The 17,672-nt window shown below is 44.1% G+C and overlaps 1 protein-coding gene across 6 annotated transcripts in view; it reads right to left on the bottom strand.

The window, feature by feature from the left end:
* Window positions 1-17,672, bottom strand: part of MLLT10 (MLLT10 histone lysine methyltransferase DOT1L cofactor) — a 366,688-nt gene that overhangs the window by 8,022 nt on the left and 340,994 nt on the right. For all 6 annotated transcript variants that reach the window (XM_082257831.1, XM_082257826.1, XM_082257829.1 and 3 more), the window contains 4 exons: window positions 16,008-16,162; window positions 2,798-2,986; window positions 1,661-1,746; window positions 60-409 (listed from right to left, as the gene is read on the bottom strand). In XM_082257831.1, the coding sequence (XP_082113957.1) occupies window positions 60-409; window positions 1,661-1,746; window positions 2,798-2,986; window positions 16,008-16,162 (780 nt within the window). The remainder of the gene's footprint in view (window positions 1-59; window positions 410-1,660; window positions 1,747-2,797; window positions 2,987-16,007; window positions 16,163-17,672) is intronic.

Here is a 17,672-nt window from a genome sequence, read left to right as displayed (position 1 = left end):
ATGACATCTACCGAATAAGTAATTGGTAGCCATTTTATCTCATGCTGGTAAACACTTACCTATTTGTTAGTGTGGAAGAAATAGGATGTGTTACATTAGGTAATATTGTCCCATGAGTTAGGCCAGTTGGTTGGGGCAGTGTAGCTGGAGTCTGGATCACTCCATTCAGAGCCCCGACAATGCCATTAATCGCCAACTGGTTTGCTGGCAATGCTCCAATTATTGCACCCACTCCCGACACTGCAGGAATAGCTGATGTGACTGTTTGAATACCACTGGTTAGTGTTCCCATAGTCACACCATTGATTCTTTGGACCCCCTGGACTTGTTGGGCTGGACTCTGGCCATCAGGGGGAGGAGTGGAGAGTGATGAAGAGCTGCTGGTGCTGTGACCGCTCGAGGTGAAATCCTGGGAAGAAAATAGACAGAGAGGGGTTTGTCAGGACACTTCACTATAAAAATCTATAGCCTTTCAAATTCGTTTTTTACGGTGGGGAAATTTATTCCGGACACTACGGTACTTATAGCGATAATAGTTCAGTAACAAAACCGTAAAGAATAGAAATAGCAGCCTAAAGAACATCTTTGTGAACCTGTTCTCCCTATTTCTATAAGCACCCGCCATCAAAACATGAGAGCTAGAGCACAATTGACTGGCTCCTTCTCCCTCTCCTAGTCTAAACTCTGCTCTACGGGGGATTGCAGGAGGCTTACTGTATATCATTCAAATTTAGGTACCTACATCAGTAAATGACAGTTACATAAGGGCCAGCAGTTTGAACCACAGAGCGCAGCAGTGAATCAAGCATTTGATACTCCTGGATGTTTTAGGTTCTAAAGATTCTTCAGGCAATGGTATCCCTTCAATACAGCAAATGGCAGTGCTAAAGGTAAGTACCAACTGTCTTTTTTGCATGGAGCATGTAATACATAATTATATTTCTACTGTCAGAGTTGCTTTAATTTCAACCACATCTCCATTGATCTCTAAAGAACTGTTGGTGGCACAGTGGATAAGACATTCCCAGGGAGCTGTCCTCTGCACTCAGGGACCTGCAGTTCAAATACACAAAAACTGTACAAAATGCAGCACCGCCACCACTGGCACTTGTATAGAATCCCCAGTATGCTGGGCTTAAAGTGATTGTAAAGTCTTTTTTTTGTTAAAAAAACAAACAAACATGTATATACTTACCTGCCCTGTGGTTTTGCACAGAATAGCCCAGATCCTCCTCTTCTCAGGTCCCTTTTCGGTGCTCCCGGCTTCTCCCTGCTGTTGAGTGCCCCCACATCAAGCAGCTTGCTATGGGGGCACCAGAGCCGAGCCGCAGCTCTGTGCGCCAATTCAGACACGGCGCAGTGGCCTGGCCCCACCCCCTTTCTCTTCTCATTGGCTGGTTGACTGATTGACAGCAGCGGAAGCCAATGGCGCTGTGCTGCTGTCTCAGCCAATGAGGAGGGGAGTCCCGGGCAGCCGAGACACTGCTGCAACATCTGGATCTAGATGGGGCTCAGGTAAGTATTAGGGGGGCTGCTGCACACAGAAGGCTTTTTGTCTTAATGCATAGAAGGCATTAAGATAAAAAAACCTTCTGCCTTTACAACCACTTTAATTCTGGTTAATAAAGAAAACAAGTTACATGTATTCCTAGCAACCTACCTGATGTGTGGTTTGATGGGCATTTTCTGTCTGGAAATTTCCCAGGTGCGGGCTTTTACTGATGCTCAGTGAATCTGTGTTTGATGCTACAAAAAATTCAGAAACATATCATCCAGCATCACGTACAGTGTTTTTTTTTTTTTTTTCATTGGACACTAAAATAAGCCATTAATGCTATTACCCAGCTCCACTCAACATTATTGTATCCCATAGCAATGAATAAGTCAAAAGGATTTAAGATTTAGTTATAACTTTATTGCAACAACTACTCTAAACACAAGATTTAAAATAAAATGGAGTAACTGGCAGAATGCTATAAAATTAGCCTTCAGTTAATATCCATTAACATTTGAACACCCCCCCCCCCCCACCTGCATCATTATATGTTTATTTTGTTAATGTAGCTAAGCCCACTTGCACGACAGATCATTAGAGCTCCACAGAAGGTGCCCAGTGAACACCGCAAGGATCGTCAACTTTCACCTTTCAGGAAACTCTCTTAGCAGTTCAGCTTCCATGTTGTTACAGAGACTCCAAGTGCTTCTTTTGCACGCTCTAGACAAGTCAATTAACTTGTGAGGCCATGACAGATGCAGGAATACACGATAAAGTCCAAGATATTTACAGTTTTTTTTTTTTTAACTTTGTTTGTCAAATGGATTGGCCAATTTTGAAAAGATTTATTTCCAAATATATTGCTTGAAGAAGTACACAGAATATTTTGATATGGGTAACGTAAAAAAAAAGACGTGGCTTTCCTTTTCCAGGAGTAGCAACTGTAGCAACACACAACATTCAATGTACAATGAAGTGACAACCAAAGATGCCAATGAAATTAGTAATTGTATTCCGACAAAAATACAAAACACCATACAACAGAGGTTTAGCAAAGACCCGTTAACGGAAGTCGTCTCAGCACAAAATGACTTTCCAGTGGTTGGTAAAGCTTGTAATAATATGGGGTTCTCTAGAGTACAGGATTCCCGCAGTTGGATATAAATGAGAAAAATGTTAAAATTTAAAGGACCAATGGTGACAGCAGCAGTGCAGAAATCCCAGACAAAAACAATTCCAAAATATGAATCTACAAATAAGATCCTGAAGGTTAAAAAATGCACATATCAGAGCTGTCCTTACCGTTCTGTAATGGGTATGGGTGCACTTGGGGAGAGGAGTTTGGGTTGGAGGTAATAGAGGGGAAAGGAACAGACAGCTGGGCATTAAGGAGCTGAAGACGCTCTTTTTTAGCATTCAGATTTTTTATTTGCTCCTCCAGTCGCCGGTTCTCCACTTGCAACTGATGAAGGGATTTCAGCATACCTAAAACTGACAGCAGAAAAAAAAAAATGGTCATCCAATTGCTTCCAAGAAAATGGGATAACATTCTGTGCAATGAAAACCTGTAAAAAGGCCAAAAATATTACAGATTGTATTAAAGAATAGCTAAAATTGGCTAAAAGTGTATCCCTGGTATCTCAACCAGGGTTCCATGGATCCTAGAGTTCCTTCAGAGGTTGCTAGGAGTTCCTTGAGCAATGAGCAATTTCTGCCTCTCAGATAAGTTCCCAATTGATTTTTTTAAGTATCTGTAAGGGTGTAATTTCGCCTAATGGCCACAAATGTAAGGAGCATTCTTCCCACTGACTAGCACACTAATGGGTTGTAGATATAGTCATTTTTAGCAGAGGTTCCCTGAGGCTGAAATGTTAGTTACGCATTTCTCCGTGTTGAAAAGGTTGAGTAAGGCTGATTTAAACCTTAAAACAGAGCTTCACCCCAAAGAGGAAGTTCTATTTCATGCCTTCACCCCCCCCCCCCTCCTCTTCAGGGGCAGGCTGAGTGGGTAACTGGTTTTGACAGGTACCCGCTCCCACTTCTGGTTTGTTGGATCGCCACAGCGATCCACCTTAACAATTAACTTGCCTTTTTGTTTGGTTAACCACACCAAATGTTTTGTTATATCTCTTTCATAAGATTAAAAAAAAAAAAAGCTGTTGATCCTGCCAGAAATCTTGTAGATTGATAAACCCCTGTGATGCCTGCTTGTGGTGAGTATCATGAGTTACACAGTCTCAGGACTACAGCCCCTCACCCTTCTATGTTATTGAGAATAGGAGTAGGGTCAGGGTTCTGTCCAGTTTCTGTTTTCTTGATATTGAAGGGTGAGTGAAGCATTGTCATTCTAGGAAATAAATTGTGCTACTGGCAGAATTCTCTGGTGAAAATAAAACGGAAAAAGCCTGAAAAAAGTGCAGTCATCACAGGGTCCATGCAATGCTGCTTATTGTTTTTTCCTTTAACCTGTAGAAGCAACTCTATGTTAGCCTAGGTGTCCATGCACATTCGAGAGTTTAAAGGCATATTTTCAGAAAAGCGTTTAGAGGCCGAACAATAAAAAAAAATTGCGTTTTCGAGAGGAAATTTTGAGCAGAAAAAACGCTTAAAGCTAATAAATGTGGCATTTGGGAGTGTTTGCATTTTCAAGTTTACATTGAAAAATGAGCAGAAGGAAATGTTATGGAAAAAAAAAAGGGCTTGTAAAAGCAAATGCCCCATAAACGCTCAAACTCTTGTGCAATATGAGCCACTATGAGCATTTATTTATGCTTCTTTTTCTAACAAGGTTTCTGGCATTTTTTTCTGCCCCTAGTGTGCATGGAACCTTAAAACATACCTCTAGGAATTACAGCTCTTGCCGCTGACAGGGTGTGAGGAGAGGCGAGACAAAAACCGGCAATTCCACAAAGGGGACATCTGCACTGACAATTAGGGCACTGATCATTAGCGTCCTGATGATCAGGCAGCCGCAACAGTGCCCACCAATCTTTTTCTGTTTGTTTAGCAAAAAATAAAAAACCCAGTGGTGATTAAAGAACACCAAAAATAAAGCTCTATCAGTCTCAAAAAAATGCTAAAAATTTAGTTTGGGTACAGCGTTGCATGACACTGCAACTGTCAAAGTATGACAGCACTGAAAGCTGAAAATTGGCCTGGACAGGAAGGGGGTTAAAGTGGAGTTCCACCCTAAAATTAAACTTACCTCCATCTTCTCGCTCCGGGTCACCTGAAAAACAAATGGATAATCGCAATTTTTTTTTTTTTTTTTACTTACCTCGTTTAGAAAGAAAATATACTTACCTTACTTCCTCTTCCTCCCCTCTGCGATTGGTCACTTCCTGGCTTTGCAATGATTCCTGGGAGCTGAACGTCATCGCTCCCAGGAATCAATGCGCCTGCACCAGCCCCGACGTCAGTTCCGGTGCAAGCGCCGTCATACCTTGCTAAACAGCTTCTGGGCATGCCCAGAAGCTGTGCAGGGATGAAGCTGCCGCACCGCAAGTGACGGCGGGGCCGGTGCAGTGCATCGTGGGACCGAAGAAGACGGAAGAGGACACAGAAGAGGATCGCGCTGGCTTCAAGCTGCTCACACCTGAGATGGCAGCACTGGACAATACATTTTCAAAGTAAGTAGTTCTTCTTGCAGGTAAGTGCAACCCGGGACAGATCAGAGGCTAGCCGTTGTGGAATGCACTAGCCCTGACTGTCCCGGGGGTATTTTTATTTTAAAAAAATGTCCCAGGGCGGAACTCCGCTTTAAAGTGCCCAGTAGGCAAGTGGTTAAAGGATGGGTTTTCCTCTTGGAACATGTTATATGTTCTACCCATATTTTAGGTTGAACATGTTCCAGCAGCTGCAGCCACCCCCCCCCCCCCTCCTCCTCAGCGGGCTGGCATCTCCTCTAGGCATCAGCTGTCACTCTTTGAAAAACAAAACCATGGTTCCAACTGCCCGCGTCACTCATTTACAGTCCTCCATGAATGGGAAACTACAAGTCCCGACATCCTTTGGGGCTGTTGGCTAGTAGTTTTTAAGGAACTACCACGGGGCTGTCAAGCACTGTAGTAGTTCATTCATTCTTCCTGTCAGTGAGTATCTGCTTGTGTGTACATAGTTTTGTGCAATATGCTTTTTAAACACATTTGAAAACTGTGATTAAAAATGCCCAAGTTAACTGCATTGTACTTCTAAAATGTAGGCCTTTGGGGCAGCTTTACTTTCTGGGTTTAATGAGCAGTTACATATGGATGGTTATGTGGTTATTTTATGTCCATATAGAAAAGTACAGCTAAAACCCCAGAAACACGTCAGGGGGTTGTTTCTGTACCTGGTTATGAAACAAACCACAACTTTTAGAAAATAATTACACATGGGTGGTATTACCATCCCCTGGAACCATGGGCAAATATTCAGAACAAGGGGGAACCAGCTCCTGAGCAGTCACAAAGCAGAAGAGTTATCTGGTTCTGACCACCAATAGACATAGACTAGAGATTTCCTGCCCTTTGTTGAGATGAAAGGGAACAATTTTTCCTGGCAGGCTCATGTGGTGCCACTTGAGTGAAACCTTTACTGACAAATTCAGAGTATTCTTTAGTGAAACCTTTACTGACAAATGTAACCTCAACTCCAACCACCAACTGGTAAAATGAACATGAGATGGGGCATGAATCCAGGGAAAACCCTTTCCTTATTGCATTTCTGCTATTCAGATTATTTTCATAAAGAACCTGACATCTCATACTAGATCAACTTACACAATGCTCCTGTACATGGCAATCTGCTAAAATAGGATTGTTAGGTCAGCCATATAAACCTGAGTCTGAGACTTACTAGATACTACCTTGTTCTGTAGATATTAAAGCAGCTGAAATAACTTTATACTTTGAGAATCTCTGTGCCTGCCAAATGGCAAATCAGGCACGTTGTGCAACAAGTCTGATGATGAAACACCAGTGAACACAAACTTCAGATAAAAAGGAACTGCTTTGTAATTATTGAAACACCCAATAAGGGTTTTAATGGTAACAGAACACTTTTCCTTAATCGATTGTAAAAGATATATATGGTTTTGCACAGAGCAGCCCTGATCCTCCTCTTCTAGTGTTCCCTGCTGGCACTCCTGGCTTCTCCTCTTGTGCCACCATTTGAACCTGCTTCCTATTGTGGCACACCTGCGGGGTTAATCCTGAGCCACGCTGCCTGCATCTATAGACACATACAGCACAGCTCACCCCCACCCAGCTCTCTAGTCGCAGGGTTTGATTGACAGCAGCAGGAGCAAATGGTTCCGCTGCTATCCATCTTCCCTGTGAGGAGGGAGAGCGGATGCTCTGGGACCCAGTGCTGGACCAAGATCAGGCAAGTGCAGGGGGAGGGGCTGGTGGCTGCACACAGGGTTTTTTTTTTTTTTTACCTTACTGCCAAGAATGCATTAAAGGTTAAAAAAAAAAAAAAAACTGCTGCCTTTAGAACCACTTTAACTACACATACACTCTTGAATTTACAAAAGCAAGAGAGTGCCAAAAACATATTAGTAGAAGTGAGGTGTTAAATTAGGCTTAGGCCGGCCATACAGGGTTTAAATCTTGGACGGTTCTGTTAATGTGCAGGCTGAATGCACCAAGATGATCATTCAACTTGGGTACAATCAGCCTACCCGCTTCTCTTGCGATTATCGCCAGTGGCTACTTTAGCTGCTAGCAATAATCTCTGCTTTCTCCTGGCAGGAATGGCTCCCTCCGCCGGGAGAAGACAATTTATGATTTCCCGGTCAACACTGCCTGTGTTAATGGGGCAATCGTGCAACCCATGGTTGCAGGAAAGAAATTCACAGTGTGTATGGCCTGCCTTAACACTTCTAGATAATCACTTTTTGAGTCCAAGTAATGCCTTGAAATATTTCCTTTTGTTTGCATTCTTCCTGAAAAATAGCAGTACACTTCCTGTGTCTAGGTCTTACTTTGCCTGGAGCCACATAGCTGTATTTCTGTAATGGGAGGTAATCTAAGGCACTTCTTCCTGCTAGTCTCACAAGATATGGAATGAGGTTTCATGATGTCACTACTGTAATGCTCAATGGAGAGGAGTCTGTACAAGGGACATGAAATGCAAGGATCTTCATGCTTCTGCTTTATTCTGTGCATGCTTTTTGCTCCTCTCCTGCTGCTTTTGACTAACGTCCCACAATTCATCAGATTGCCAGACATCAGAGGTGTGTAGGAGGTGGGGGGTGCCTTAGATCTCACATTGTAGATATACAGCTATGAGGATGTAGTTACAGGAGTTCCTAGACACACTCACAGACCAAGACATTTACTGCAAGTTTTAGGAGAAATTACAGACAAAAATACTTTTGGAAGTACTGTTAAGGCCCAATTAACCTTTTGGAGTTAAATTCCAGTTTAAGAGTGGCCAGTCATTTCCAGGAAAGGGCAATTCTTAATAAACTGATAACAGGTAAAAGGCATATCTGTGGTGGGCATATAGCTCCCTTGAGCTTGGAAAACCTGAGGAAGCTGTACAGAACAAAGTAATTGTGTTGAGGTTGGACCTCAAAATTATGCCAGGGTGCAGTCAGGTTTCTCCTGTCCTTCCCTTGGGTCCTTTATTGTTTCTGTCCATTCTGTAAACTCCATTTCTCTGATGTTCATTGACAGACACAGCTCCTGATCTTCTTAACCGTTGGGTTATACTGCCTCCCACAGGAGTAGGACACGAGGCAGAAATAAAGTCTGGCTACACCTATGGCCTGTCCCAGGGGGTATACTCCCTCTCTCTGCTATAGGTACTCAGTTTTGTTACAAGCAGTGTCAGAAGAATTACAACTCCACAGAGGGGTGGGTGATGTGTCCATCAATGAACATCAGAGAAATGGATTTTAAGGTAAGTCAAAAATCCCATTTTCTCTTTCATTCATTGACAGACACAGCTCCTGATCTTCTTAACCATTGGGATGTCCCAAAGCAGTGTTATACATGAGGGGTAGGAAGAGCGAAAAGAAACTCCCAAGGATAACTATAGCCAACCAGGTAAACAGGAGTTCAACCAAAACAACTGAAGCTCACCTGAAAAAAACAATACACCCTCAAAGAGGACCAGGTCTTCTAAACAGCAGCCTGCAAAACCTTGCGGCCAAAGGAAGCATCCGCAGATGCCAAAAAATTCACTTTATAGAACTTTGTAAAAGTGTGCACCGACGACCAGATTGCCGCCTTGCAAACCTGTGTCACTGATGACGGAAGGCCCAGGAGGCACTGAGCGCCCGAGTAGAGTGTGTCTCGACATGGAAAGGAGGAACCTAACCCCTGATGGAATAGGACTGAATCACAGTCTGTCTGATCCATCTAGAAATGGTCGCAGAGAAAAGGACAACCCTTTCCGAGGCCCATCCGTGAGCACAGAGAGTCTGACTTCCTAAAAGACTCTGTATCTGCCAGGTACACCCTAATTGCCCGGTCCACATCCAAGGCATCCAAAGCAATTTCCTTCAGATGTTTTGGCCTGGGACACAGGGAAGGCAACACAAGTTCTGCATTCAAATGAAAATCAGAGACAACCTGAGGAAGGAACGACGGACAGGGGCGAAAGACCACCTTATCAATGTGAACCACCAGTAAGGTGAACGACAGGATAACTACGCCAATTCCGACACACTGCGCGCAGAGGTAAGAGCCACCAAGAAGGCCACCTTCTGGGGCAGCGAAAGCAGGGGAATCTCCTGAAGATTCTCAAAAGGAGGCTTCTGGAGGACAGAGAACCAAATCGAGGTCAAGTGCCTAACTCCCTGAAGAAAAGTATGCAGCAGGGAGTATTTGGCCAAGGGCCATTGAAAGAAGACCACGAAGGCCGACACCTCACCCTTGATAGTACTCAAAGCCAGTTTCTGCTCAACCCCCTGTTGAAGGAAGGTCAAGATCCAAGCCACCGACAAAGAGTGAGGATGAACCCCAGGAGACTCACACCACGCAATGTACGTCTTCCACGTACGATGGTAGACCTTTCTAGAAGTAGATTTCCTAGCTTTTAACAGCGTTGGAATCACCAACTCAGACAAACCTCTATCCATTAGCACCTGACATTCAACAGCTAAGCCGTCAAAGCCTGCGACTGTAAAGCAGGATGGATGATTGGTCCTTGGGACAGCAGATCCTCCCTGAGAGGAACCTTCCAAGGAACGTTGGCGACCAGTCGCACCAGATCGGCGTACCAAGCCCGGTAAGACCAGTGCGGGGCCACTAAGATGACTGGAATCCTTTCTGCCTTGATCCTGCATAGAAGTTTTGCCAAAAGCTTGAGAGGAGGGAAGGCATAAATCAGGCGATACGGACTCACGGGGCCACCAGCGCACCGCCAGAGGATCCCGAAACCGAGCCACAAACCTCTGCACCTGTTGAGCTGGGATGCAAACTGATCCACCTTGGGGTTGCCCCACCGGTGACGGAACTAATGAAACACCTTCGAATGAAGGGACTACTCCCCCTGCCAGTTTTCCACCCTGGGAATGTGTACGGCAGGGAAGGCTGGAACGCACCGTTCTGGCCACCTTAGAACGCCGGCTACCTCCAGGACACTTCTTGTGCGCCCCTGGTGATAGACATAAGCCAAGGCCGTGGCATTGTCCAATTTAATGCACACTGGACATCCCTGAAGACGATCTGTCCAATGTTCCAGGCACAATCTGATCGCTTGAAGTTCCAAGACATTGATCGGTAGTCCGGACTCTTCCAGTGTCCAGATCCCCTGAGCAGAATTTTTGCGAGGACGCCTCCCCAGCTGGACAAGCTGGCATCCGTGGTGACCACTGTCCAATACAAGGGTAGTAAGGATTTGTCCAGCCGAAGTACCGAAGAACGTAGCCACCATATCAGGGACTCTTTCGTTTCCCGGCTCAGCCGGGTCTGATTGTTCAGAGACTGGGGATTCTTGTCCCATTTAGCCAGAATCTCCCTTGCAGGGACTTTATATGGAACTGTGCAAACTGAACCATCTCGAAGGTAGACACCATCAGGCCCAGCACCCGCATGCAAGTCCGGAAGGATGACCATCTGCTGGACAGCAGGAGACAAATTGCAGCCTGTAGTTACTGGCGTTTATCCAGAGAAAGGAGCACTCTGGCTAAGGCAGAGTCCAGAGTCAGACCCAGATAGTCCAGCTTTGTGGATGGAACCTGAGCAGACCTCTGAAAATTCAGAATTCAGCCAAACTCCATCAAGCTCGTATGGTGATTTCAAGGTAATTCACCAGAGCATTAGGAGACTCCACTCACAGAAGGAGGGTGTCCAAGTAGCCCAGTAAAACGATCCCCCATTGGCAAAACAATGCTATCACTGGAGCCAACACTTTCGTGAAGACCCGAGGAGCAGAGGGAAGACCAAAGGGCTACAAACGAATAATGCTCCTCTCCCACGGCAAATTGGAGGAAGCGCTGGAGATCGACACATATTGAAAATGGAAAGTAAGCGTCCTTGATGTCGATGGAGGCAAAAAAAATCCACCTGATGTCGGGAAGCCACCACCGTGCAAACGGATTCCATTTTGAACCTGTAGCAGGAGTTCCAGGCTTTGTGCTGGATGTGGGTCTGCCAGGGTTACCGCTAGTGACAGCACATTTAAGCATTTTCTCCAAGTGTGAGCACTGAGACAAGAAACAGTCCAGCATCTTTGGTTTTTGTATTTATTTTGGGAACTTGGATGGGTGAAGGGAATGAGTGGGATACTCCTCTGGCTCGACTATATACAATGCAAGGTGACATCTGAGAAAACGTCTTTTGACACTGACTTGATGCCGGCTGAATGGTTGTCAACGCTGGTTGGCGCTTGTTAACACTAACCCGCTGTCTGTGAACTTGAACTGACTTCTGACGATTTCTTGTGACTCAAAAGTCCTTTGTACTGCTCCCTTTACCCTTCCTGGCTGAGGTAGCGATTTGTAAGCACTGCTGCAACTCTTAACTCTTCAGGGACCACACACTGGCACCCTGTTTCTCTTCAGGGTCTAGACACTGGCACCCCTTTCTATTACTGCTGTACAGGCTAGCTGGCTTCTGGATCCCTCTGAACTTCCGGAGTGTTCCCCTATCCTAGGCAGACCCCGGGGAAGTTTACAGTACTCACGATATTGCTTTCCTGGAAACTCCGACCCCCACAGCTCCGCTTGGTCCTCAGCACACTGGATCCCTCTCTGCAGCTCAGCTCAACCTTCTGTCCTCTAGGCCAGCCACCCAGGACATCCGTTCCACGCTGACAGGAGGAGAGACAGCCATCACCTCCCTCCTGGGACTCTGCTTTCTGCCAAAGACACCCTGTCATGTGCTCCCCTCAGATTTATATCCCTCTCCCAGGATGCATTGCGGCAGAATCTTCCCTCTGGATGGATACAAGCCCTGGTGTGCTATTGGTCAGGTTTCCTCCATTGTCCAATGAGAGCCCTCATTGGATACAGTGGGGAGACTCCCCAACTCGACAGTCACACCTGAGAACACATGACAGCCTGACTGAATAATTGGACCCTGCTGATAAGCAGACAAGGTTTCCCCTATAGATTACCTAGCACCTATCTACAGAGGGTGCTACAAACTTCTGAACCTGCACAAAGCAGTTCAGTGCCTTGAGGTCCAGAATTGGACGCACCTTGCCTTCCTTCCTGGGGACAGTAAACAGGTTTGAGTAAAACCCCTAAAATGTTCCGAAATCGGAACCAGGACCATCACCCTTTAAAGTAAATGTCCTGCACCACCCCAAAAAAAACTGTAAGCGGGCCGGGGATATAAACAGCTAATACTTAAGCTGACCAATTACAATCACCAAAACTGGTTAATAGGGAAGAATTTCCAGCATTTTGTACACCTATGGGAGACATAGTGCCAGAGTTCCTGAGCTTTCTTCACTCCTAACAGCAGAAATGGGATTATTGACAGGACCCTGGAAACAAAAGGCTTTCTTGCTGAATGCTCATTTCCTGCCCGGAAAGCAAAAGATTTGGAATGCTGTGGTATTAGGCGTTCTGCTGCTTCAAGCTTGTTGAAAATCATACAGTATACAAGTTCTCTTTGTTTTTCTGACCTCTATTCTGGTAGAGGAACCTCTATCAGGAATGGTCACATCTGGTAATTTCACAAAGACTTAGCTTGACCCTCGCATACAAAGGGGCTCTCAGAGTGACCAAATGAGATGCAGGATGGTCCTGTCGTTCTTATGTTTAAAGGATTATCCCTCCGTGAATTTCTTCACAATTACAATTCTGTCAGTATAGTATTCATATCTAAAGATCCACACTTTTCAAAATGAGCTGCTTCTTCCAGAATACATATATCAGGACACCTTGGGGTTGAGCAATTTTCAACCTAGTCTGCAGAGATTGTAATGATGCTTAGACTTAGGAATGCTACTATTTAAAAGACGACTGTAGGTAGTATTTAAAAACTGCAACAAAAATATCTGTTGGTGCACTTATTATTGAAAGAAAACAAATGTATAATACACACACACACACACACACACAGTACAGTGGGTAAAATAAGTATTGAACACGTCACCATTTTTCTAGGTAAATATTTTTCTAAAGGTGGTATTGACATGACATTTTTACCATGTCAGGAACAACCCATGCAATCCATACATATATACAAAGAAACCAAAACAAATCGCTCAGAAATTAAGTTATGTGTAAGGCCTCACCTCATGCACACTGGACGTTTTTACAGCTGCGGTTTCTGACTTCAGACGTTTTTTTCTGCAGCCAGTAAAGCCCCCAGCATGTTATCCTATGTGTCCATGCGCACACAGGCTGTTATGAGCAGTTTCCGGCTGGGAAAAAAAATCCAGAGCTAATGGGTTTTAGGAGGCGTTTTTCAGCTGTAAAAACGCTCTAACTCTGAAAAAAGCTTAAAAACGCTGAATAGTGGCAAAAAACGTGACTATTCGGCATTTATCAACATTTTTGAGCCATGAGCTTTTGATGGAGTATTGTTTTGCTAAAAAAAAAAAAAAAAAAAAAAAAAACTACAGCTGAAAAAAAGCTAAAAAACTCTAAAAAAACGCTACTGCAAAAAAGCTGAAAAACTCATTTTACAGCTACAGCATTCTACTGACATTTTGATAACGTCCGGTGTGCATGAGGCCTTTTAAAATGGAATGACTCGGAAAAATATTGAACATGCTATCTGAAATATATTTAATACTTCGTATAAAATTCTTTGTTGGTAATGACAGCTTCAAGACGCCTTCTGTATGGAAAAACTAGTCGCATGCATTGCTCAGGTGTGAATTTTGCCCATTCTTCCACACAATCTTCAAATCTTAAAGGTTCCATGGGTCTCTTCTATAAACTCTGATCTTTAGTTCTTTCCATAGATTTCCTATTGGATTCAAGTCAGGTGATTGGCTGGGCCATTCTAGCAGCTTTATTTTCTTTCTTTGATACCAAGTGAGAGTTTCCTTGGCTTTGTGTTTGGGATCATTGTCTTGCTGAAATGTCTACCCTCGTTTCATCTTAATCATCCTGGTAGATGGCAGCAGATTTTTATCAAGAATGTCTTGGTACATTTTTCCATTCATCCTTCCTTCAGAGATCTGAAGTTTTCCAGTACAGTATGCTGAAAAACAGCCCGACACCATGATGTTCCCACCTCCAAACTTCACTGTTCGTATGTAGTTTTTGGGGTGATGTGCAGTGCCTTTGGACCTCCAAACATGGTGTGTATTATGGCATCCAAAGAGTTCAATATTGGTCTCATCTCACCAGACTATATTCTCCCAGTATTTCACAGGCTTGTCTAAATGTTGTGCAGTAAACTTTAAACGAGTCTAAACATACTTTTCCTTCAGCAATGGAGTCTTGTGTGGTGAGCGTGCATTCAGGCCATGGAGGTTGAGTGCATTACTTACTGTTTTCTTTGAAACAATTGTACCAGCTAATTCCAGGTCTTTCTGAAGCTCTCCACAAGTGGTTCTTGGCTCTTGGACAACTCTTCTGATAATTCTTTTCACTCCTGTGTCAGAAATCTTCAGAGGAGAACCTGGTAGTGGCCAGTTTATGGTGAAATTATGTTCTTTCTACTTCCAGGTTATGGCCTCAAAAGTGCTCACTGGAACATTCAGAAGTTTAGAAATCCTTCTTGTAAACAATGCCATCAGTATGTTTTGCAACAATAAGGTTGCAAAGGTCTTGAAAGAGCTCTTTGCTTTTACCCATCATGAGAGGTTTCTTGTGTGACACATTGGTAATGAGACACCTTTTTTTAGGCTATCAGTTGAAACTGATCCAGCTGATATTAATTTGCACTGAGGGGCAGGATTGCTTTCTACTTACTGATAGATTTTAGCAGGTATCTTGGCTTTTCATGCCTTTTTGCACCTCCCTGTCTTCATCTGTTCAATATGTTTTCCTGGTGTAAGTCTATTTTATTACACAACTTAACTTAATTGTTTTGGTTTCTTTGTATGCATGGATTGCATGGGTCGTTTCCAACGTAGTAAAAACTTCATGTCAATAGCACCTTTACCTAGAAAAATGTTGACAAGTTCAATACCTATTTTACCCCCTGTGTGTGTGTGTGTAATTATATATATATATATATATATATATATATATATATATATATATATATATATATATATATTAGTATCTCTGCAGTGAAGCCTAGCTCAATCAATGCCATTTGTGTAGGTTGCCCTTCCTATAGATTGTAAGCTCTCATGATCAGAGCCCTCCTAGCCCTCTTGTATTGACAATGTATGGTTTCCTTTTGTTTTCTAAGATCTGCACAACCTGTTGGCTTTATTTAAATCCTGTAAAATATATTAATATACACACATACACATATGTAAAAACCATTTAGATATCAGTTCCTTAGATGTTTAGGAAGTAAAAGGTTCACTAGTTGCCCACGAGAAAGCAGACAATTGTAGCTCCTCTGGTTCAATGTCTGGTCTGCACAATCCAACAAAACAAGGTCTGCCTGCTAACTGACCAAATCGGTGTTGTGACTGCAGTGGGGAGACTTGAGAACAAAAACATATCTGAACAGTAAGAATGCTGTTTAATAAATTAACATTATTTGAATTAAGGAAATAAAATAATAGCATACATCATAATAAGGTGGTCATTTTCAACTTTTTGCTAAAGGCTAGTTTTACTATTTCAAGTGCAATTCCAAGTACTCAGTTGGTAAACATCAAAAGTCTGCTCTTCACCTTAGGCAGTGTTCTGTTTGGTGCTTTATGCGGTTTCACACTTTTAGTGAGCAGAATGCAGCCATGGCTGACAGTAAAAGGGTGCAGGACAGGAAGGTGAGGGATGGCAGAGGATCAAGCAGGAGGCATGTAGTAGGTAGAAGGGGAAAATCGTGCATTAGGGAGAAATCTGAAAGCCATCAGCAGAAAGAATATAAAGGGAACCTGGACTTGAACCATTAGGCTGAAGTAGGCATCTTTAGAAAGCATCAATGTCAATTAAGGCACCATAGATTGATTTATTTGATTTTCCAAGCATGAACACCACACTTACTGTCACTGCTGGTCCCTTGCTCCTGTAAGAACTGCTGTCCTTCACTCCACTGTCTCTCCAGCAGCTGCTCTATACTTGTAACTGCTGGAGGAATGCCCTCTCCACTACCAGTCCCCGACTGTTCATAGCGAGCAGAAAGGCTGTTCAGAGGAGACCTACCACGAGAAGACAAAGATACAAAGAAAAGATATGTTTCAGATTAACAAATATACAATCAGAATGTTCTTTTCTACTCTTTTGGTTTCCTAAATACTGAAAAAAACGGAATTTTTGTAAAATCTTACCTGTAAAATTCCTTTCTCTGAGTCCTCCGACAGTCGCCGCCTCTTCATATTCGTCACATATGGGGTATTAGACTTTGCTCCGAAGGAGTAGCTAGGCAACAGAATATGTTAACAATAAAGCTTTAACATATCCCACCCTCAAGGGGTGGTCCCCTCAGTCAATACCCTCCTACTTCCTGCAACCATATCTCAGTTTTAGTGGAATAGCAGTAGAGTATACATTCAAACCCCAAAAGAGGGGCGGGGGCGGCGACTGTCGGAGGACTCAGAGAAAGGAATTTTACAGGTAAGATTTTACAAAAATTCCGTTTTCTCTTACGTCCTCCGACAGTCGCCGCCTCTTCATATTCGTCACATATGGGGACGTCCCAAAGCAGTGCAAACATGAGGGGTGGGAAACGCATCCGCGCCGAAAGGCAACGCAGTCTCCACATCAAAGAAAGGAACCTTACCAAAGGAAGGAAACCAGCTGGGCAACAGCAAAAATAAGTGCTCAACAGGAGCAACAACCCAGGAAAAGACAAAAAAACCAGGGGATACAAAAAAACTATCCCAACAGCCAGGAGTCCCCAACAAGGGACCCTATGGAACAGCCGCACTAAGAACCTTGCGGCCAAAGGAAGCATCCGCCGATGCCTGAACATCTACTTTGTAGAATTTTGTGAAAGTGTGTACGGTCGACCAAGTCGCCGCCTTACACACCTGGGCTACAGAAGCCCCATGACGGCAGGCCCAAGACGTACTCAGTGATCTAGTAGAGTGCGCCTTCACAGGCACAGGGGGAACCTTCCCCTGCAAGGCATAGGCCTGTTCAATGGTCTGCCTGATCCATTTGGCAATGGTAGAGGCGGAAGCCGCCATGCCCTTCCGAGGACCCTCTGGAAGAACAAACAAGGAGTCAGTCTTACGAAAAGACTCAGTCGATTTAAGGTAAACCCTTATCGCCCGAACAACATCCAGAGAGTGCAATCTCACCTCCTTCGGATGTTTAGGCTTCGTGCACAACGAAGGCAAAACAATATCCTCGTTAAGATGGAATTCCGAAACTCGTTTCGGTAGAAAAGAAGGATTAGGTCGCAAGACCACCTTATCCAAATGAACAACCAGGTACGGAGACTTGCAGGACAAAGCCGCCAGTCCCGACACTCTGCGAGCCGAAGTGATCGCCACCAAAAAGGCGACCTTTTTGGACAACATAGACAACGAGATCTCCCTGATCTGTTCAAAAGGAGCACGTTGTAACACAGATAGAACTAGATTCAAGTCCCAAGGGGGCAAAGGATCCCTCCTAGGAGGAACCAGATGCCGCACACCCTGAATAAAAGTGCCAACCAAGGAGTTGGAAGCCACGGGACGTTGAAACAGAACGGCCAGCGCCGAC

Source organism: Pelophylax lessonae (assembly GCF_965119305.1).
Source record: "Pelophylax lessonae genome assembly, chromosome: 5".
Classification (NCBI taxonomy): domain Eukaryota; kingdom Metazoa; phylum Chordata; class Amphibia; order Anura; family Ranidae; genus Pelophylax; species Pelophylax lessonae.
Note: the sequence above shows the minus strand (reverse complement) of the source record. Positions and strands in the feature narration are given on the sequence as shown.